The 23,041-nt window shown below is 39.4% G+C and overlaps 1 protein-coding gene across 1 annotated transcript in view; it reads right to left on the reverse strand.

Annotated features, from left to right (window-relative positions):
• Positions 1-2,657: 2,657 nt before the first annotated feature.
• IL1RAPL2 (interleukin 1 receptor accessory protein like 2) overlaps positions 2,658-23,041 on the reverse strand; it is a 444,607-nt gene continuing 424,223 nt past the window's right edge. The window contains exons 8-9 of the mRNA XM_027861417.1: positions 21,304-21,474; positions 2,658-3,358 (exon numbers count right to left, since the gene is read on the reverse strand). Coding sequence (XP_027717218.1) covers positions 2,658-3,358; positions 21,304-21,474 — 872 coding nt within the window. The remainder of the gene's footprint in view (positions 3,359-21,303; positions 21,475-23,041) is intronic.

Genomic DNA, 23,041 nt, shown 5'->3' on the forward strand with positions numbered 1-23,041 from the left:
CTCTCCAGGCCTTAATATCTTGCTCTCTTCTTTATTTTTCCAATAGAAATAAATGGCATACAAACGACCCCTCTTCCTTTCTACTCCTCTACTCCCTCCCCCCTTTGACATTGCCTCTCTCAGTTTTCAGGCTGGGTGCGGGACCTTCTCACTACTGTTTCAACTTCTGATGCCTCCAAAGCCATATTGTGTTGCTAATTTATCTCATCAGTCATTTTCATAATGCCTCCTTTTACCCCAAGAAAAAATAACTGTGTTGTTGATTGGCACGGGAACCAGTTGTCCAGATAGTTACTTTACCAATTGCTTCCCTAGATTTTCCAGAACTGGAGGTAGTTATGTGTTTTCCATCACTTTAAGGACTGTATCGTACAAAATCTCGGATAACAGTCAGAGGTTGACTTGTCCTATAGAAGTAAATCCATAGAGATATTGTCCATGATGCTTCTTGAAAATTATGGAAAAGCCTTGTTTGTGTATGTATGCGTGCGCACATGTGCAAACTTAATGCTCTGTTCAGATACCTGCTGCTAGTGAAAAGATACATTGTGGCCAGCCAATTCCAACGGTTACCCACATTTAATCATCATAAATCAAGGAAACAGAGAGAGCTGCAATAGGTTTTCAGAACAGGCATGCATACTACAGAACTAATAGTTTAAAAATATCACTGAACATCCTCTGTGGAGTAATCAGATTTAGAATCATGTGGAAGCAAAATAATGAAATCACAACTTGTCACTTGAAACATATGCAGCTCACTTCATGCAAATATTATTTTAGTTACACATTGCATTAACGAACATACCCAGCATAAACACAGAGTCTGTAACACGTAGAAAACAGAGTAGAGTTTGTCAATTTCTGTTTGGAAATACATACAGTTAGAATGGAGGCCAAAGTCACCGTTCTCAATGGAACGACTATATCTATGAAACACGTACATGTGGGAACTTAACTGAGGGAGTAAGTTCTTACCGCCACACTGACAACTAAGCTTCCACACACTACATTTGTGAATAAAGCATTGAATGAATGACTATAGATAATGGATATCTAGAATAAAGCAACGGCTTACATTTGATCAAGAGAAGAGGATTAAGGAAACAACCAAAATCCATTGGCTAGTAGGTGACTGCACAAGTGTATCGCACAATTATGAGCACAATTAAAAGCACCAGACCAATCTGGAATTCTGCTGTACTGCTCACTGTTAGTACATTGTTTCTGTTCACTCAGCCTGGTGCGTAGTTGTAAGTGCCATCTGCAAAATGCCCAAGTTGGGCTGCAATCAGGATTGAACCCCACTAGGGCAACTGTGAGTGGGGAGGGCAAAATCTGATGAACTTCAAGGAGTAGTCATTCACACAGGGCCATTCCACCTATTGCAAACCTGCAATTACTGAGAATTTGTGGAGAATTTGTTGTACTTGGTGCTCTCCATATGCCCTGGTCTCTCTGCTTGAAGATCCCAGTGTCCCAAGTGGGCTGTTAGAAGGATCAAGAATTGGTATCCTCTGAAAGAAGCCTTCTAAACCTCAGCAGAACAGTCTATTTCATAGCTACATTCCTGATGATTTTCCTGGAATTGCTGCCCTGTGACTAAGAAACTTGAATCATCTGGTACTTCATCTGTGAATAGTGCTGTGAATATTTCTTCTTTTTTATTGGTGATATTCTCAGTCAAATGTGTATTTAAATGGAAACTCCATTGACGCTGAAAGAAATAGGAAGAAAATCCTATCAGTGTATAATCTGACAACAGGTCAAGAGATCTTAATTTAAAAAAAAAAAAAGAAATCAAAACGTGACTTTGTTAGCAAGTTAAAAAAACAAACAAAAAAAAACCCTGTGTTCAAAACACTTCCAAAAAGGTCTTTCAAAACTTGCAAGACTTGTGAAAGAAGTAAGTTCCATGGGTTGTTGAAAATCAGTCTAGGAGAGTTGACAGCTATCTCTCCCTTTGTTTAGTTGACTCTCAGTTTTTTTTTTCTCTAAAGATGTGCTTGCTTAATAAAACAAAATGCTGTTGTCATGAGTTCTTGATCAATCTTGCAGTAGTTGTGCATGATATTGACGATCTCTCCAGTCTTCATTCATTTTCCACCACCACTACCCTCAGTTGCTGCTCCCCAATTAGTCAGCCCCTAAAAACTTCTAACTATATTACAATGGGGGTACTCTGCCCTTTCCCCAAGGCAAATTCCTCATTCATTCACTGTAAGTGATTTCCTCCTTCAACTTAAGTTTAGAATTTCCAAACTGTAATCAAGTCTCCAATTTTCTGTCTTTGAAATTCTGAAATATGAGTACAGAAATATGAGTCAGCTATATCTAGCGAGTCTTATCTGTGTGACATCATAAAATCTACTCCAAGACAATGGGAATTTCTTTTCAAGAAAAAAATCAGAACTGGCTAGCTAAACTCGGTAGGTTCTTCATGTGTTTTCTCTTCTTTTCCTCCAATATTCCAGAACTGTAAACAAAAATATTTAAATACCAAAAGAAAAGAAAAAAAAGAAAAAAAAAAAGAAAAAACTGTGCTGTTTCCCTCCATCAACTTTTAAGCACTCTTTGTGTAGAATCTTAAACGTTTAGTACAAAACCTAGGTCTTTTGGGATGCTGACTTAGTGGCTCTGAAGAATTCAGATCATCTCTACCAAATATCACTGGTGAAGCTAAGCTCCTTGGATGACAAAGGCAGCAGAGGGCTGTTCCTATGAAATTCGGGAGCGTTCTTTGCAGCATTATTTAGAGGTAGTTGTCCGTTAAGCAGTGTCAAGGGTATGTTGCAGTATGTGTGGTGGTGGGACCCTAGAGAAGCCATCGGCAAAGAGGATGTTGGCATCTCATAATTGTAACTTCTGCAACAGTGTCTCATTGGCACGGAATCTGTTTGGTGGAAATCGCTCAGATCGGCCTGAGAGGCTACCAAAGCAGCTGAGGTGCTGGTGACGGCAATCGATGGTGCGGTCTGCAACTCTCCAAAAAGGCCTTGCTCTGCCGAGTCCAGGACTTGACGGCGGGACAGTGTCACTTTTTTCTTGACGGGCATCTCATACACCAAGTGCTTCCAAAACTTCGAATTCAGTTTGCTGCTTTGGGTGCCTTTCCACTTGACCAGCGACAGAAGCTTGATGTTTCTCTTCAGCAGTTCCACTTCACGGCAGTTCACTTTCTCTTTTAATTCTGTGCACTCGATCCAGATGACTTTGATTTCTCCACTGACCAGCATGCTATGGAGCCTGGTCTCCAGCTCAAAAATACTCCATCCTCTTCTGAGAACATAGTCTGGAGTGAGCACGATGATAAGTCTTCTGCTTTGCTCAACACATCTTGTGAGATCTTCAATGTAGGCTACAAATCACAGAAAGAAAGAGAGAGAGTAAAATAGAGAAGTCTATAGTCTTAAAACATTAGGTCTGTGCTGTGGTTTAGCAAAGATTTTGTCTTTTACGAAACCATAGGGGTTTTTCTGGCATGTGGTACATTCAGAAAACCTGTTGCCTTCATTTAAAAAAAAAGGCCATTTCTCCCAGTCCCATTTTTCACCCAGCATCAATATCACAGAGTGTTCTACAGACTAATATAAACTAACTTCTTTGGAGCTTGGGTGTATTTTAGTGATCTGTATTTATTTTAGCATTTACTCCGAAGCAGGGCTAACACTTTGCAAGGGGACAACCAATCAGCTGATTGATGCAAAGAGACGGAGAACATAAACCAACACAGGGGTATGGTATTCATGGGTTTGGTCTGGGTATTTTTTCTCCTGGGTCCCACTTGTAAATGTGTCAGTTTCCAGATATGATCTACTTGCCACACAGTGGTACAGCAGAGGTATTCTGGATTGCGCTGTCTCCCCAATTGGTGCCCAGAGTACATTCTGCCATTTGCAACTTGGCTTTTCGCCATTTGTCTCCTTGATAAGGAGGCAGGACTGGGGTACTTGTTCAATCTGCTGACTGGTTTTGTTTGGGGATGGGAAAAGGTGGGGAGCAGTCTAGCCTAAGAAATGTTGCATGGCTTTGGAGTTTAGGTGAAATACATCCTGGCTAACTAGTCATTCTTCTTCCCATGGAGCAAGCACAGGGCAGCCCCAAAAGGAAACCGACACATGTTAACAAATTAAGACATGGACACAGGTGCTTCATAGAGAAATGTCTTTACTCAGCAGAGCATAGGGCCTTGTCCAATGCATCCTGCCCTTGAGCAGAAGGAAGCAGTATTTACAGAAAGAGTCATGTCAACATTTGGCCCTGAAGATCTGGGTACCAGTGGCCCCCTCCAGCAGGTACACCATGTAGGCTCACAGCCCTGGAGGGAGCAGGATGCTAAAAAGAAATCCAATGTCTCACAAAGATGTACTTTTTACGGAAAATCTCCCTTTTCCAGGTCTTTGCTTCATCACTTGGTAGCAAGGAAATGGATGTGTAAAGGGGAAGAAAGCAAGCCTTTTACGTACCCTACGGACAAAAAGGTGTTAAACATTGAATAGGGACTCCTTCAGCAATGTGGTGTTAATGGTATCAAATTCATGGTCTCCCCCTGCCCCCCAAGCATTGGTTACAATGACTATATACATTTAACACAGGATTATAGATGAAGAGCTGGAAGGGACCTTAGAGGCCATTTGGTCTAATTTAGTCATTTAGTTATTTTACTGATGAGGAAACCGAGGCCCAGAGAGAAGTGACTTGCCCAGAGTCATAGATGGGATCATAGCTCTAGAGCTGAAAGGGGCCTCTGAGGACATCTAATCATAGAATTATAGATTTAGAGGTGGAAGTGACCTTTCAGGTCATCTAGTCCAATTCACTCATTTTATAGTTGAGGGAACCGAGGGTCTGAGAAGTCATATGACTTGGCCAAGGTTATCCAGGTAATGAGTACCAGAGCCAGGACTGGAGCCTGGGGATTCTGACTCTAAATCCGAGCTCTTTCCATAGCACCATGAAAGAAGAGGTTGGGGGGAGGAGACCATTGGGATTTTTAAGTGCTTTATCACAAGAGATTACATAGAGAGGAAAAAAATATCAGCATTTCAATTGGTACAGAGGGGCTCCATTGGGAGAAGAAACAGGGAAGTTATTGCTTGGGCTTGGGACTCGATGGAAAGAAAGGTAGCGAGACTCAATACAGTGGAAATATATTATTTCAGTGTATCAACAACTCTGATTTTTTATTTTCTTCCTTCCTTTCTGCTCCCCAAAAGAAAGAAGTTATATGGGAAACGTCATTATTAGAGGGTAGATCTGTAAGATACAGTAAAATAGGCCAGCATGCATCTTTGCTGTTATTTTTTTCCCTCTCTTCTCAAAACAAGTAACCAAATTAAAAAAAAAATCTCAGAATCCTGGTATGAGATCAGGTGCATCTGACTTTGGGCAAACTTATTTGTGATAATCAAGATTAATTTTCAAAGGATGTAATTATTTATTTTATATCATCATTTTTTACTTCATCCAATAATCAAGAAATGACATCAACAGTGACTCCTTCTATACATTTAAAACAATTTGATTTAGTTAGAGATGTTCAATTTAGTTGACCTTTTTAAGCATGTGCAAAGTGAGATACACCCACCCTTTCTATGCAATGGGATATAGTTTAAACTAACTCTTTAAGTATACTTCAGTATGATAGCTGAAGTCTTGCTAGTTCATATTGGAAAAATTATATATATATGCACACATATGCATACATCTATAGTCCTTTTTTATTTAAAAAAAAAAGAAACCAATACAACCCAGGCATCCATAGTTATGAATAAATAGCACATATACATAAGAGCAACTTAATGAACTATGGATTCACCAGATATGGCTTTGGCATCCCCTTAGTGAAGGAGGGAAAGGGCCAGCTTTGCTTTCATAAGTGAGATTCTCCCTCTGCTTGGACCTTTATGATCCAGCCAATGGACAATGGACAATGTTGGGAAGATGGCAACATTTAGGGCTCTTGGGTGAGGCTTAGTTTATTTGGGATGACTTCTGTCTTTCCTAGAGCTTGGCTGAGGCCATGTGCTCAACTGGCTTTAACTGGCAGTCATTCCCTCCACATCCCAATATGAGCAAACAGACTGGTCCATAAGCAGAAATCCAATGATCTAATTAATTGTATGTATCCTTTCTGCTGATCTCTTGAGGGTTCTCTGTACTTGCCTTTGGCTCCCTGGCCTCCAACAACCCCTTTCCATCTATCTTTGGTTAATTGGATTACAAATGTTGGCTGGCTTTTGTGCTGAGTTTTGTTCTTTAAGGACCCATATGAGGACCCTAATTCTGATTTTGTGGGGCCTCATAGGGACACTGAGGTCACTTGCATTTCTGTGGGATGCAACAGTGAGGAGCTTACTGTTTTTCCACTTTTCCAGGGATCATGAAACCCATTCTGGAATGCTGCCCATCATAGCTCTTTTTGATAGGCACCAACCTTCCTTTGCCTCCCCTCTCTTCTCCATCCTTATCTACTTTCTCATCTTTCCCTCCTCTCCAACTGTTTCCAGGTCTGCACCTTCCTGTCTCTTCTTCCCTTTGTACTTTTCTTCTCCCTTCTCTTCTTCTCTCCAGCTTGATCTAGTTTCTCTCCTTTGCTTCCCTCCTCTCTAGCTTGATCTGCCTTCTTCCCTTCCCCCTCTCCTTGGTTGTGGGAATTCTTGGAAGTAGACTGAAGTAGTACAGCCTGGCTTAGATTCCAGGTTTTGCTGCTGGCCACCTATGTGACTTTAGATAAGACACTTAATCTCTTCAATCCTCAGTTTCCTCATCTGTAAAATGAGAGGACCCGGCTAGGCTAAGCTGCTCCTTTTGATTCTAGATCCTATGGAAAAGCCTAATGTCTTCTCCTCCCCGTCAACCTCAAGCTCTAGAAATTCAGATATCTTACTCTGGTCAACCGGTGATAGATTCACTGAACATTGGATGGCAGGGCTGGTTGCTGCTACTATACCTTTTCCTACGGTTCCCTTGGTACTTTCAAATTCGATCTTACCTTGGTTAGCCAATAGACATATTTTCTCATTACACTTGCATAAGGAACCTCGTCTTCTGTCTTTTGGGCCATTCAAAATGTGTCTTCTGATTTTAATTCGACACTACAGATCCATTTTCCATTCTCAGGGTTTCACGAACAATTTCCGCTTATGAAATATGAGTTTCTGGGCAGAATTGAATCTTGCCCATCCATCTACTCCTGTGGTGAGGCTACCACATGAGTAGGATGGTGGATATAATGGTCTTACTTCCCATGAGGAGGCATTGCAAGTCTTTCCGTTCGTCCACCCAATATGTTAAACATTTATGGTCTAATGTGCCCCTCTTGCCTCATGCTTTTTAGGTTCCACAAAAAGGTTTGCATTGTACCCTGAGGACAGCTTCCTTGAACAGTGCCCAATCTGTCATGGTCATAGAGACAATGCCTTGAAGGTCCATGTACACAAACGATCTTCGCATGCTTCACTTCAGCAGGGTCTCCAGATTGTCTGACACCAGACATGAATCAATAGAAAGACAATTAGATGGTCTATGCCAAATATGTAAATGTAATTTCAACAGACATGATTGCTAAACTCTTTCTGAGAGACTCTTTTTAATATTTCCCTGCCCTCATTCACCTGAGGTACATCTATTGGACTGTGCTTTTTTTTTTTGTTGTTGTTGTTGTTGCTGTTGCTAATTTCACAGTTGTAGGGAACTCCCTGTGTGGAAACTCCAATCAATGCAGCTCTGTATCTTACAGATTTAGAGGATTAGCTGAAGGAGTACTGAGAGGTTAAGTGAATTGCCCAATATGCTGTGGAGTATGAGGCAGCTAGGTGACTCAGGGGATAGAGCACGAGGCCTGGAGTCAGGAAGACCTGAGTTCAAATCTAATCTGGCTCAGACAGTTACTAGCTGTGTGAACCTGGGCAAGTCACTTAACTCTGTTTGCCTCAGTTTCTTCATCTGTAAAATGAGCTGGAGAAGAAAATGACAAACCACTCCAGTATTTTTGCCAAGAAAACCCTAAATGGGGTCACGAAGAGTTAGACACAACTGAAACGAATGAACAATAACGTGCATCAGAGACTTGAATTCTGGTCTTTCTGACTCTGAGACTAGCTCTTTAACCACTATGCCGTGCTGTCTTTCACATTATTTACTCACATGTTAAATCTCACATTTCCATGAGGAGACTTGGCTCATAAGCATTCCCTCCCCATTCTTTTGCGGATGGAAAAACTGAGGTTAATAGCTATGAAGGGTTAGCTCCTAAGATCTCCAAATAACATTTTGGCTTAAGCTAGAAGCAGCCATATTTAAGCGGTCATGGTGATAGTGGGCTCACTTTCAATAAGTCTGCTTCCTTCCCCTTGAAGGCCAACAGGAGTTCTGAGCCAAGTCTGCTGCCTCCTTATACTCCTACTAGCCTTTTCTTTCCATGTGGTCAATCAGTGACCAGCCCAATAGCCTTAGTGGTCCTGATCGCCCAAAGTCACCACCCCCAGCATCTCATTTTCACATCTGGGTTCTCATGAGCTCCTATTAGTTCCCCCCATATCAATTTATTCCACACAGATCTATAAGACCCCAAGAAAACAATGAACTCTGTGTATAGCACTTCACACCCTAAATCCCAGCAGCTGTGGGCCTGAGAAAATCCCCGCTTCTTATCTTAAGTTTGTCTCACAAAGCATTTTGAATAGCTGGCTGTTTTTGGTTGCCTGTCACATCTGCCTTTTGGATGCCTGTTGCCAGTAAACTTGGTGCTGCTACAGTCACTGACAGATGCTTCTAGCCTGGGGAGAGAGAGATCAAACTTGTGGGAACTCTTACTCGCTTCAGAAAAAAAGACAATTAGAAAAGGGAGGCCAGTGACTGGGAGCTGGGGTAGAAACTCCTTCCCAACCCCTTGGTAGAATGTAAGCTCTTTGAGGGCAGGGACTGTCATAATTTTTATTTGTATCTGTAGTGTTTAACACAGTACTTTCCACATAAATTCTTTCTGTGTGTCTGTTTGGTCTTTCTCTAGATCTCTCTCTCTCTCTCTCTGGGTCTGTTTATCTCTCTCTCTGGGTCATTTTTCTCTCTGTGTGTGTGTGTGTGTGTGTGTGTGTGTGTATTTCTCTCTCTCTGGGTCTCTCTCTCTCCCCCCTCTCCCCCTCCTCCTCTCCCTCTGTCTCTCTGTCTGTCTGACATTTTCTATTTCTTTCTTTCTTTTTGTCCGTCTCCTTCATTGTTGACTATTACATGTTCCCAAAAGGCCATGAGATCTATTCTTATGAAGAGTACCTCAACTGGATTATCTTTAATGTGGATTTACCACACAGAGCACTATGATTTCCCCAGTACCCAGGAAGCAAGATGCCAATGGTGAGGGAAAATTGACCCCAATCACTGCAACCACCTCCCTAGACATGATTCCTGGGTCTGTGTTCTCTGGGACTTTGTATTTGAAGACGACATTGGGCCTCAACAATGAAAGGTCTGTATACAGGCCTTATAAATTTCCTGATCTTTTTTTCCACTCAATTTGTTGGGCCAACTTGGGCCAGTTTGGGGTCAAAATTTGCCTGGAAAAAAGGTGGCACAGAAGTCCTAAAAGTGAAACTAAAGCCTTAGTTGGTACAATAATGTAAATCTTACCCCATCTGTGTGTGACCATCCTGGCTGACTCTTGTCCATGTTCTCTCATAAATGTATAACAGTGAGTCCACCTCACGTGGTGGGGTGGCCTTCCTCGATTTCTTCTGGCATCATAAGAATACCAATGGAATACACGAGTTGTTCACTGGTTAGTTCCCTTCTCACCACATGGCCAGACAATAATTTTTTTTTTGGTGAGGCAGTCAGGGTTAAGTGACTTGCCCAGTGTCACACAGCTAGTAAGTGTCAAGTGTCTGAGATCAGATTTGAATGCAGGTCCTCCTGACCCCAAGGCAGGAGCTCTATCCGCTGCCCCTAGACAACCATTTTTGACAACACATTTCTTTTTTTTTTTTTTTTGACAATACATTTCTTGATGACATCTTTTACTCTAGTTCTTCTTTGTAGAACCTTTGTGATATGTTATAGCCTGCTCACACCCACTATGTACCTCTTCATTGCTTGGTAAATGGTAAGTGTTTAATAAATGCTTTGTTGAATTGAATTGTCAGTGAAGTAATTCTGAGATCTGACAATTTTGGACCTTGTGGTCTAGGAAATTGTTCAGGCAGATCTTATAAGTCCATCTCAGGCAGCTTGTGGTAGAAAAAGTGGGCACTTTCCTATGAGAGTGACCCATGGCCCAAGAACCTTTGGCTCTGGGCTGACACAGATCAGATTCAATCTTTAGGGCTGCTGTGAAAGATCATACTCTTGGGTTCCTTATGCTCCCACTCAGAATTTACTCTGGGAAGTCTCCCCAAAGAGCTGATGTGTCTAAGTTTCTACATATATGAGTAACAAGGTGTCCAGCTCCCATATAAACACTGAAGGTAGCAAGTGGTATCTGGTATAGGACAGCCTTCATTTCATCCCATGTAAAATGGACAAAATACAGAGGATTCTCTGAAACTTATAAGTGTCAAAAACACATAATCTCAAAAGTCCATAAATAAATGTCAAAACACACAATCTCAAAAGTCCATAAATAAATGTCAAAATACACAATCTCAAAAGTCCATACACAACACAATTCTCTTTTCTCCACAGTAGATCCTATTTTTTCCCATAGTATCCTAGAGTCCTCTAGACTCAGTGACACACCATAGTTTGGACCCTCTTCAGAACGGAAATGAACACGGGTTGCCAACATGACAATACCCAAACCTTCAGGCAAATTCCTCTCTGCCTGGGTGCTACACAACCCTTCCTAGACTAGGAGTGTCACTCTGTGGTTTGGACTTAATTCGAAACAGAAAGACACTTTGGAGCTACCAGACTGGCAGCTGTCTTCCCATAGAACCTTTACTGTCTGAATAACTCATTGTAATAGCATGGAGAAGAGACAAGGCCTTCTTGATGTTCATGGCATGATTTTTAGCTCCCTACTTCTCTAATTTCAGGCCACGTTGGCAATCCTCTTCTTAGAGGAAGGATGTGCTCAAGAAATCCCATTTCTCTCAAGTCTTGAACTTGAGGTTACTCCTAAGACAACCTCCCAGGCTTGCATTGCCCTCAAATTTTCCTTTTCTGGCCAGAAGGCTAGATTCTAGGATTATACTGCCTAGGAAATTCCTCCTCTTTAAACCAGGAGGCAAGAGTTCAGGAATGATATTGTTTATGACATTCTCCCCACTTAAACCATGTGGGTGATCCATGATGGGAAAAGGTGAGGATTAACTCAGAGTCCTTGATGAAGAATCGTTTTAGGTTACGGAAAGAGGTGGTTCCTCCAAGAAGAGTCTGCCCAGCCCCCCTCCGCTCCCCCCCCCCATCTAGGCTGAGCCCATTCACCTTGGCAGTCCTAGTCAATGAAGATCTTGGCACTCTAAGAAATACAAAGAGGCCAAGTATTCTAGGTCCTCATGGAAAAAATGGGACCCACCAGAGAAGAAATAATATCATGTTGATTATTTATGGGCTACTGAGAGTTCCCTGACGAGTTTTCTATATTCATTTTTGGGATCCTGTGAGTCTTTGGCATTTTGTGGATTTTATATGGTGTAAAAGAAAGGCTATCCAGCACTGAATACTATTTGTTACTTTAAATGTTTATAGAAGGGCTGAAAACCCTGTTACTCATGTCTGTGGAAACCTTGATCTAAGCTGGACATGAGCTCCATTCGGAGATTTCCCAGAGTAAATTCTGGGTGGGTTATAATGAGCCAGAGAAATGAACTTTTAGGGTGGCCCCTAAGATTGAACCTAGTCTGTATGAGCCCAGAGCTAGGCCATGGGTTACCTGTGATAGATGTGGAATAAGTGAGGAAGGAGGATTGCAGAAATGGATGTTTCCATCACTTTTGAAAAAGCACTATAGCTCTAAGTTTCGAAATTGAGCTGGTTTTTATCTAAGATTTCTGAGAATCCTTGGGCTTGTAAAATTTGGCCTGAAGAGTGGCTCATTCATTCATGAGCTTTGAAAGAGGATGCATTGGGAAGATCTGTGTTCTGGTGATGTGGAATTGGAATGCCATGAGAGTGGGCTAATAAAAATTGTGGGGTAGAAGGAGCTAAAGAGATGGGAAACACAAAGACATTAAATAGGAAGGAGGTCGTGGAACTGTAGTGGTTCATTTAATGCCCACTATGTTTTTGTTATAGATTTGACAATATGATGTGAAATCTATTCTTTCTGTTTTTAAAGGAATAGTCTTGGGTCTAAGTATTTTCCATGAGATGTGGAGGACACAGTTTCTAACACTATCATGCAGGAATGTGTGCCTAAATTATATATCATCATGGCAGCACGAGGGGGTAGGACGAGATGGCCTCCAAGGTCCCTTCCAGCTCTACATGTAGGGACTTATGGATAACCTTGGCCAAGTTGCTTCACCTCCCTGGGCCTCAGTGTTCCCCTCTGCAAATGAGAGAGTGAGACTCAATGGCTTCTGCTTTCCTTTCCAGCTCAAGAGTTGTGATCCCATGAACTGTTCAACTTGTCCCCAACAGCTGCAAGTGTAAACCACAAAAGTTGACTTAATCACTCACATATATGGATTCTAAAATGTTCTATTCTGTCCTTCATGTGGAAATCAAATATATTATTCATCGATTTCATCAACTTCCTGAATGTGTTAAAAATGGTAAGGAAAAAACCATTAATCACAACATGGTGACTGCTCAACTGGGTCTGAAAAATAATCCGAGGGCCTTTGAAGAAACTCTGCCAGCAAAATTGGAATCTGGCTCAGATGAGCTGCCTCCTTCCAGAAGGCAAAGTAAAAAGCAAACCCCCTTTCATGGCTGCATCTGAAACCTGTGTCCTCACCCCTAACAGGGAGGCTTCTGGGACCTTCCTAATGCCAGGTAGCCAAATTTCTGACAAGAGAATGAAAAGCAACTATATTCAATGTACTATGTCTCCCTGTGACAATGAACACCTCTCTGGCATCCCTTGGTATTTTGGAAATATCAGAATATTCTGTAGCTCCTTTATGCTGATTGTTATTGAAAGGGGAGATGAAGATTTGTATGGAACCTACCATATGCCTCACATTTGCCCTTGGATGTCATTAAAGCTGTCTATAGAATGCATGGAAACAACTGACCTATTTAGTCAATCCAGACAATGACCAGTTGGCTCAGGCAAAATCCACAACAAGGCAAAGGGCTTCCCAGTTTGAATGTTGATACGGCTGATTGAAAACCTGTCAATTTGGTCAAGAGTCTCTTTGTGGTGGTGAAATGGGGGGAAGGTACATAAATACACAAGTTTTAAGAGATGGTGTCTTTTTTAAAAAGTTGTTTTATTGATACTCCCTTCTTTCTTTCTTTCTTTCTTTGATTTATTTCCCAGTGACTATTGCCATGCCTGACAGAATCCAAAGTATGGGTAGGCAAAACAAATTAGCACATTCCACAATGTACGGCTCATTGCACACCAATTGTCCAATACCTTTCTGACAAGAAGCATGCTTCACCATCAGTCTTCTGAAGTCATCATCAGTTATTTCGTCGAGCAGAGTTCTGAAGTCTTTAAAAGTTGTTTTCCTTTACATTTATTGTGGTCATCCTGTACACTCTAATCCTGGTTCTGTTCACTTTGCTCTGCATCAGTTCACTCAAGTCTTCACAAGTTTCTCTGAATTCTTCACACTGATCATTTTTTTAATAGTACAACAAAATTCCATTGCATTCCTATACCATACTTTGTCCAGCCATTCCCCAATTAATAGGTACCCATTTCCTTTCCAGCTCTTTGCTACTTGGTACAAAAATACTACTATAAATATAAATATATGTGTATACATACACACGTATAAACTTTGTCTTTGACCCACTTGAGGATATATGCTTAGTAGTAGTATCAGTGGCTTAGAGGATATGGACAATTTAGTGATTTGTTCATTTCAAATTGTTTTCCTTAATGGTCAATTCACAGCCCCTCCACCATTTACCATTTTTGTCTTTTGTCAGTTGATCAATCTGGGTCTCAGGTGAAATTTGAGAGTAGCTTTAACTTGTACTTTTCTTATTAGTGAGTTGGAACATTCTTCCATATGATTGTTGACAGCTTACATTTATTTCTTCTTTTTGAAAACTGCCTTTGGCCACTTATCTATTGAGTAATCTTGCATATTTGTATCAATTTTCTATACATTGTGAACTGACACTTGAGACCTTTTTCAGATATTTGATGCCAAGATATTCCTCCCCTTCCAAATAACTATTCAGTGTCTGATTCTAGTAGTATTGATTTTATTTCTGTAAAAGCTTTTTTAGTTTTACGTAGTCACAACTGTTTTATTTTTTATGATGACCTCCCTGCTTTGTTTAGTTAAGAGTTCTCTCCTAGCAAAATTGTATAAGGCAGCTCCTTTTATTCTCCTCTAATTTATTTATTTATTTTTTTAATGAAGTCACCATTGGGCCTTGTATCCATTTGGAGGAGAGCTAGGTGGTGCAGTGGATAAAGCACTGGGCTTGGGATCAGGAAGACTCATCTTCCTGAGTCCAAATCCAATCTTGGACACTTACTAGCTGTGTGACCCTATTTGCCTCAGTTTCCTCATCTGTAAAATGAGCTGGAGAAGGAAATAGCAAACCACTCCAGTATCTATGCTAAGAAAACCCCAAACGAGGTCAAAAAGAGTCAGACACTAACTGAAACGATTCAATAACAACAACAAAATCCATTTGGAGCTTATCGTGTGGTATCTACGCAAGGTGTACATCTAAATTTAATTTCTCCCACACCATTTTGCAGTTTTCCAAAGAGTTTCTGGCAAACAGGGAGTTCTTAGTCCAGTAGTTGGTGTCCTTAGGTTTACTGAATGCTAGATAACTCTGTTGGATTGCTTCTGGGTCTTGCTTACCTAATCTGTTCCACTGATTAACTATTTTATTTTTTAACTAGTGCCAAATAGTTTTTGGTGATTACTGCTTTATATAGTGTATTTTCCTTTCTAGGACTTTTATTATTCTAGATGAATTTTTTTGTTACTTGACTTAATTCTATAAATTAACCCCTAGGCAACTTGATTGGTATGCGACTAAATCTGCAAGTGAATTTAGGTGGTATTATTTTTATATTGGTGTGGCTCAACCACGAACAATGAATATCCTTCAAATTATTGTCTTCCTTTATTTCTAAAGAGCATTTTGTAGTTGTATTCACGAGTTTTGAGTATGTTTTGTAAGTTGACTGCTATATATTTTATGTGTTTTGGAATTATTTTTAAAGGAATTAAAAAAAAAACCCTCCTCTTGCTGGGTTTTATGAGTTACAAACAGACTGAAGATTTTTGTGGGTTTATTTTGTATCCTGTTGCTTTACTGAAGTTAATAGTTTCTTCTTTTTTTTTTTCATTGAATCTAGGCTTTTCTAAGCAAACCATCATCTCATCTGCAAATAGATAATTTTGCTTCCTCTTTGCCTATACGTATTCTCTCATTTTCTTTCTTTCTTTTTACTGCTATTATTTAGCATTTTCAGAACTATCAAATGATACCAGTGACAATGGGCACCTTTACTCTCTATCCCTGTTTTATTGGAAAGATGATTAGTATTCCTCTAGCACAAATAATGTTAGCTCTTGGTTTTAATTAGCTACTGTTTTTTATCATATTAAGGAAAGTCCCATTTATTTTAACCCTTTTTAATGTTTCTGACATACATGAATGCCATATTCTTCCAAAGGCTTTTTCTACTTTCATCAACATAACCATATGGTTCTTGATTATTTTCATTACTAATATATGAATATATTATATTTCATTTTTTGGTCTAGACCTAGGATTTCATTGGAGTAGGGACTCTCTCAAGGAATCTCCTTCTACCAGTGCTAAACAACAACTCCTCTATGCCTGAAAGGTTGACTGATTTACTTAGGGTGACATAGCCAATATGAATCAGGGGCAAAACTAGACCCTGGGCCTTTCTGACTCCAAGACCAGCACTCTACCCACTATGCTATGTTGGTCCTCGTGGTCCGTTATATTTGTAGTTTTCCTACTGTTGAACCACCCCTACATTACTGGTTTAAATATGACCTGTTCATATTAGATAATTTTAAAACTTTATTGCTATCGCATAGCTTTTTTGACAATATTTTATTGAGCATTTTTATATCAATAATTTTTAATGAAATTGTTTTATAGTTGTATTTCTCTGTTTTATATCTCCCAAGTTGGGTATCAGGGTTATATTTTTCTCATAGAGAGAGATTTGGTAAGATGCATTCAATTTTAAAAACAATTTACATCTTAAGAATTTAATTATGCTTGAATGTTTGATAGAATTTGCTTATAGGTTCATCCGGATGGGTTTTTTTTTTCCATTTTGGGAGTTAATTTATGGCTTATTCAATTTCTGTTTCTGTGATTGGGTTGTTTAAATTGACTAGTTCTTGTTTTGTTATTTTATTTTTGTAAATATCCATATTTTTTAAGATTCTACTTTTTCTGGAATGCATTTGGGTATAATTTATAACAATTTACTCTTCATCTGTTATGAATTTCTCTTCATTTTTGGTTTCGGGAATTTAGTTTTCCTCTTTTTGTTTATATTAACTAATGGTTTGTCACTTTTTATTAGTATTTTCAAAGAAAAATCCTAGCTCTTAGTTTTACCAACTTTTAAAAAATTTTCTATTTTACTTATTTCTTTTCTGATTTTCTTAATTTTTTCTTTTTGTTTGTTTCTTTGGGAGTTTTAAATGTGGTGGCTTTCTAGGTATTTTTTAGTTGCAATCTCCATTCATTGATCTTTTATTTCTTTCTCTATTTGGTTGAAGGTGTTTAGATGAAGGTATTTAGAAACATATATTTTCCCCCAAAAGGTTTGGATTGGTATGTCATCACATTGTTATTGCTTCTTTAATTCAATTTTTTTTTGTTTCTATGATTTGTTCTTTGACTTAAACTCATTCTTTAGGATTATTTCATCTCTACATCTAATCCTGTCTTTAAATTTCCTATGTAGATTACAATTTTCATTGCGTTCAGGCTTGTAAAGTGATTTAATATCACTACTTTTTGACATTTATGGCTTTTTTTAATGCACATGACTAGTTTTTGTAAAGGTGCCATGCCAAGCTTAAACATATTTATACTTTTTATGCTTCCTTCTTAGGAATCAAAAGATATCTATCCTACCTAATTTTTCAAAAAAAAATTTTCAGGTCTTTAATTTTTTAGAAAACTTTGTTAAATTTATCTAGGTCTCAAAAGGGGTGTGTGAAATTCATGAATTATTGTTCTATAGTTTATTTCCATTAGCTTTTCCTTTAAGTTCTTAGATGCTATACTATTTGGTGCATATGTATTTATTATTGATATTGTTCCATTATTTATGATGCATTTATTTATAATGTGCATTCCTTACTTATCTCTTAACCATCTTGGCTTTTTGATTGTTTATTTTTTACTGTTACCTTATCAAAGATCATAATTGTTACTTTCATCTACCCTTACTTTTTAGATTCAGCTTGAGGTTTAAAAGACTCTAGTCCAACCTCTTGTTTGACTTTGTGTGAATCTTTGTGTGAAATGTATTTCTTGGAAATATATTGTTTGTTGGGTTTTGTTCTCTGATCTGTCCTATCACCTTCCTTTATTATATGATCAGATTTATCCCATTCATATTAAGTTTTGATTATCTTATTTGTATTTTTTTCCTCCACCACATATTATTACATTTCCATTTTGTCTCCAACCTCCCTTCTTTTTAAAAGAAAAAGGTGAGGAGCAAAAGGGAATAAAATCAGAACTAGTAATTTATCATTGAGTCTTTCTGATCTCAACCTTCTCTCCCTACCCCTCTTCATCCAGCCCAGATCTTGCCCTTTTTCTCTCTCCTTTCAATTCCCTTTTCATTGCCCTTTTTCTCTCTCCTTTCAATTCCCTTTTCATAAACAACCTCTCTTTTGAAACTCCTTTTTCCTTCTCCCTGCTTACTGTATTTTTACATTATCTTTTTCTTACCAAATATCCCTTGCCCCTCCTAGTCATCTAGGAGTGCATGAATGGGGTGCATGAGATGTCTACTTCCTCCACCTATCTTCATGCTTGTATAATCTCCTGTCATGCCACAATTGGAAGAAACTTATTAGCTTTTCCTTCATCATCATTCCTTTCATAGAAAAGAAACCTTTTCTTTTCCCTCTCAAAAAATTTAAACACTCCCAGGCTCCAAATGTGACTTTTGATAGTTAAATTTTGAAGGGACAGTAGTGTTTTCTCTCCTTTTTTAGATGTAAGCACTTGATCAACACTTTGTCCTCTCAGGATACTCAAACTTGATTATTTTTTTTCAGTTTCTCTCATCTCCTGTATTTGTATTTAAAAGATTCTATCCACCTCTCATTTTCTCTATAGGAATTCTTGGAAGTCATCAATTCTATTAAAGATCTACTTTTTCCTCTCCTAGGATTATGTTCAGTGTTTGAGGATTTTATCCTTTATTGTACGTCTTTTTCGTATATCATATTAAAAGTTTTCTTTCTCATATTTAATATATAATATTGAGTGATTCTGACTATGGCTTCTTGAAATGTGATCTCTTTGTTTCTGGCTCCTTGCAGTGTTTTTTTTCCTTTGACTTGGTAACTCTGGAGTTTGGCATTCACATTTCTGGGTGTGTTGAATTTGAGGTTTCTTTCTTGTGGATTTCATTGATTTTCACTTTGCCTTCTGGGTCCAGTAGTCCCAAGTAATGTTATTATTTCTTGGAATAAGATAGCTAGGTTATTTTGTTTTGTAATGATTTTCAGGGACCCCAGTGATGCTTCATTGCTATTTCCTTGTCTTGTTTTCCAGGTCATTTGTTTTTGTTAGTAGATACGTCACATGCTCTACTTTTTTGGTCTTTTGATTTTGTTCTAATATTGCTTGTTATATCATTAGATTTCTGAGTTCTATTTGCTCCACTCCATTTTCAAGGTGCCCATAATGTGGATAAGGATAAGTGGATAACAGAACTATATTCTGTTTATAGTGTCCTTCATTTATTTTAGTAGGACTTTCATTTACCTTTGGAGTCCTTGTATAAATCCATTCTTTCCTGAGGTTTTACTTATACTTATTGTGGCATTATTTTTTTCTGGAATTTTACTTCAAGGTTATCTTAAGCAATCATTTCTTTATGGTATTTAGGAGCTTTCATTCTGCTTGGTATGTCTGGTGATGTCTCTTCTTGATGCTTCTTTCAAACTCCTCTTGGTTCTATAGTAGCTGAACTTACTGTCAACACTCTGGTACCTCAGGATTGGACTTTGGGTTAGAGCTACACACTTCCTCACTGCACTCTCAGGCCTTGGTCTGGAGTTGGGCAGCCAGCAAAACTGGTTGATAATAACTTCTTGGCCCTACCTTATCCTTCGGTCTTGGACAGCACGGAGGAGATGGGATCAAGATCCCCCTGGACTGGGACCCTGAGGCAGGGATCTTGGTGTCTGCCTCTTGCTCCCTCCCATACTTCTGAACTGGGCAATAGAGGGAAAACTTGAGCCTTTTTGGTACTAGGTCAGATCTGGAACTTATAATATGGCTCTTTTTTTTCATGGGAATTACAAAAAAAATCATAGATTTGGAAATTAAAAGGACCTGAGAGACCATCTGGTCCAACCCTCTCATTTTGCAGAGGAGGAAACTGAGGTACAGGGAGATAAAGAGACTTGCCCAGTGTCAAAGACAAGATTTCAGATCTAGAGCTGGAAGGGATCTCAGAGGCCACCAAGTCCAACACTATCATTTTATAGAGGAGGAAACCGAGGCTCAGGAACTAAGAATACGAACCCAGGTCTTTTGATTCCAGAGCCAGTACTCTTTCCACTGTACCACATCGCTTCAGTGAATGTTTATTATAATGACTAAGAATGAAATGTGTACTGGAAATTGATTCCCAATATACAGTATAGTTTCAGACACATATTCCAGTTTTTCTTATGATTTTTGATGGCATCTGGTTTAGCACCTTTCACCAATCCACTTTGGAAAGGGTGTACCCAACCCCCTCCTCTCCCCAAAAGCTTTACTTGCCTTACTCCATGTCTAATTCCAGAAATCCAGAATGAAGTCTTTGAGAACAGAGAGCCTGAAGCTATTCATTCGAAATGCTTAATGTCAAGTGGAGGTATGTACACACACACATAAGGGCAAGGACGCCGCCTACGACTTGAAAGAAAACTGATGAGAAGAGGCTTTAACATACTGGAAAAGGTTTCTCTCTTTAGGATGATAAGATAATCTCCATTTTGGAAAACCAGCATTCTTTTCCCAGAACAGAAGAACAAATTAATAAATAGCCTGTGCATTTGGAAACCATACTCCCAATATGAATCCAAGAAGCACTTAGCATCTCGGGAAGGTCAAGACATGGGAGTTGAGGAGGAAAGTGGGTCTTATAAAACCCCTTAAGTGACACATAGAGCAAAGACTCAAAGAGCCTATGGCCTACGTCTTGCCTTGGCCAGTAAAATAGCATCTTCTAGGATCATGGATCTAGTGTTGGGACATTAGTAGTTATTTATTTATATCACTGCCATCATGTTCCAGATGAAGAAACTGAGGCATAGAGGAGGTAAGTTGTTGCCAAGAGAGATAGGATCAAAGATCTAGAACTGGAAGGGACTTTAGAGGCCATCTAGTCCCATCCATTCATTTTTTTCACGTGAGGAAACTGAGGCACAGGGAGGTTAAGTGACTTATCCAACATCCAATTAGATTAGCTAAAGCTTGGAAGGACCTCAGAGGCTATCTAGCTCAACTCTCTTCATTTACAGAGGAAACTGAGGTCCAGGGAGGGGAAGGGACTTGCCTAGGGTCACAAACATAAGATCATAAATTTAGAGGGAGAACTGATATCAGAGGTTATCAAATCTACCATCCTCATTTTTCAGATGAGGAAACTCAGGCTCAGTTAAAGTGTTTTGCTCATGGTCACAGAACTAACAAGTGTCAGTGGAGGGATTTGAACCCAGGTCTTCCTGACCGCAAGTCCAGTATTCCATCTACAACACAACTATGCCTTTCTGGGGTGCTGGTGGTTTCTGCCTGCTGCAACTTCTCTAGCTAAATCTCCTGGGTGTTTACAAAAATGAAAGAAGGACATTCGCCTTTTGTGAACGGACTTACCAAAGAAAGGATTTGTAATTAATCAGCTCTATTATACAACACATAGGATTTCTGCAGAAAAAATGGAATGGTTGGAGTTTGAAATTCAAAAGTACTTACTTCCACTGGGAATCAGGTCTCTATCTGGGATGAAGAGTTTATAGCCATAATGTTTTTCCAGGACGTCTGGTAGTATTTCAAGAGCGAATTGTTCTTCCTCGTTGTTATCACAATCTAAAGCATCAGGATCGACTTTTGTATAAGAGAGGTAGGCGTCATACTCCTTGTTGTCTTAAAAAGAAGAAACAATAGACTTAGAAGTGTTCACAGCTGGATGTTTGTGAAAGGACCAAAAACGACATAACCGGGCATCAGAATCAACGTGATTCTTTGTGGTCGTTATACATAATGGGAATAACCAAAGAACACATCACATGTCTCAAGAAGAGCCCAACCCATTCCAAAGCATCCCATTTAAGTCCATAAATGGGAAGCCCTGAAATGGGCCTCTGTGACTAGGAAAGAATAAAAAAGATAAAAGTCAAGGATCCATACCTGGTGGGGGCCCATAACTTCACTATCTTCTAGAGTAGGGCTTCTTAAACATTTTCCACTGGAGACCCCTTCAGCACTGTGGGTAGCGACCCACCGTTTAAGAATTACTGCTCTAGAGCACAGAATGAACACCATCCCAGGAGAAAAGTGTCAAATCTTGAACCACAGCTATGGGGGCTGAATAGTAACAGCTGATAGCTGAGTGGTAAATCTTAGTGAGGTAACATAGCATGAGGGAAGAGAGCACTAATATCAGTCTGGAATAATTAGTTTCAAATCCCACCTCTGATACTTACCGGGTGACGCTTGGTAAGTTACTTCCTCTCCCTGGCCTTTGGTTTCTTCATTTGTAAAAATAAGGGGATCACACTTGAACACCTCCAAGGTCCTTTCTGGATCGAGATCTATGAGCCTATGGGTGATCTTAGACAAGTTGTTTCCCCTCTAAAATGAGAGGGTTAGACTAGATGGCCCCCTTCTGGCTCCAGATCTAGGGCCCTGTGACCTCCCTGGGCCTCATTTCCCTCCTCTGTAAAGTGAGGCAGTTAGACAAGATGGCCTCAGAGGTCCCTTCCTGCTCTACCTTTAAGATCCCATGATTCTAAGCTGGGGTGTATGTGCACAGTGCTTTCCCCCTTACTTTTCCCCCATGGTCCCACAGGCAGTGATTTGGACCAGAGCTTCCAAAAGAAGGCTTTGTTTTAAAATGGACCCCCTGGCAGTATTGCCACTTGGGGGTTTTTCCTCCTCACATGTAGTCAGGGAATTACTGTGTTTTATATCATGCATTTTCTTCCCTTTGTGGTAGAGGCTTGGAGACAACATGATCAAAGAGAGAATGGACTTGTATTCTTTTTGTGAAATGAAACACTTAACGAAACCACAGCTAATCATAGCATGGTTCCCCATAGGATTTACAAGGGCCACACTGGAAAACTGTGAGCAATATTTGCAAATTTAATTTCTCTATAGAAAATGAGGGAAAAAAATCAAGCAATTAATGTAGTGATGCCAGAGTGATAGGAAGCGATGATACTTATTAAGCTCGAATTATCTATAAGTAAAAAAAAAAAAAAAAAGATAATGCCCCTGGACCTGTTTCCAAAAAAATGCATTTTTATTTTTCATTAAAAAGAGAGGAACACATAATGAGAATATTGCTGAAGCCCAAACAAAAGGTAACCTGGAGAATGAAACTCTCCTTCCCATATGTGAACGATGAGGTTGATTTCATTCTTCTTATTGAAAGCAGAACATAGGAATGATGGTCATATAAGCATGCTTCTACTTATAAAGTGTAGGT

The sequence above is a fragment of the Vombatus ursinus genome, unplaced genomic scaffold (genome assembly GCF_900497805.2).
Source record: "Vombatus ursinus unplaced genomic scaffold, bare-nosed wombat genome assembly UNPS02014735.1, whole genome shotgun sequence".
NCBI classification, from domain to species: Eukaryota; Metazoa; Chordata; class Mammalia; order Diprotodontia; family Vombatidae; genus Vombatus; species Vombatus ursinus.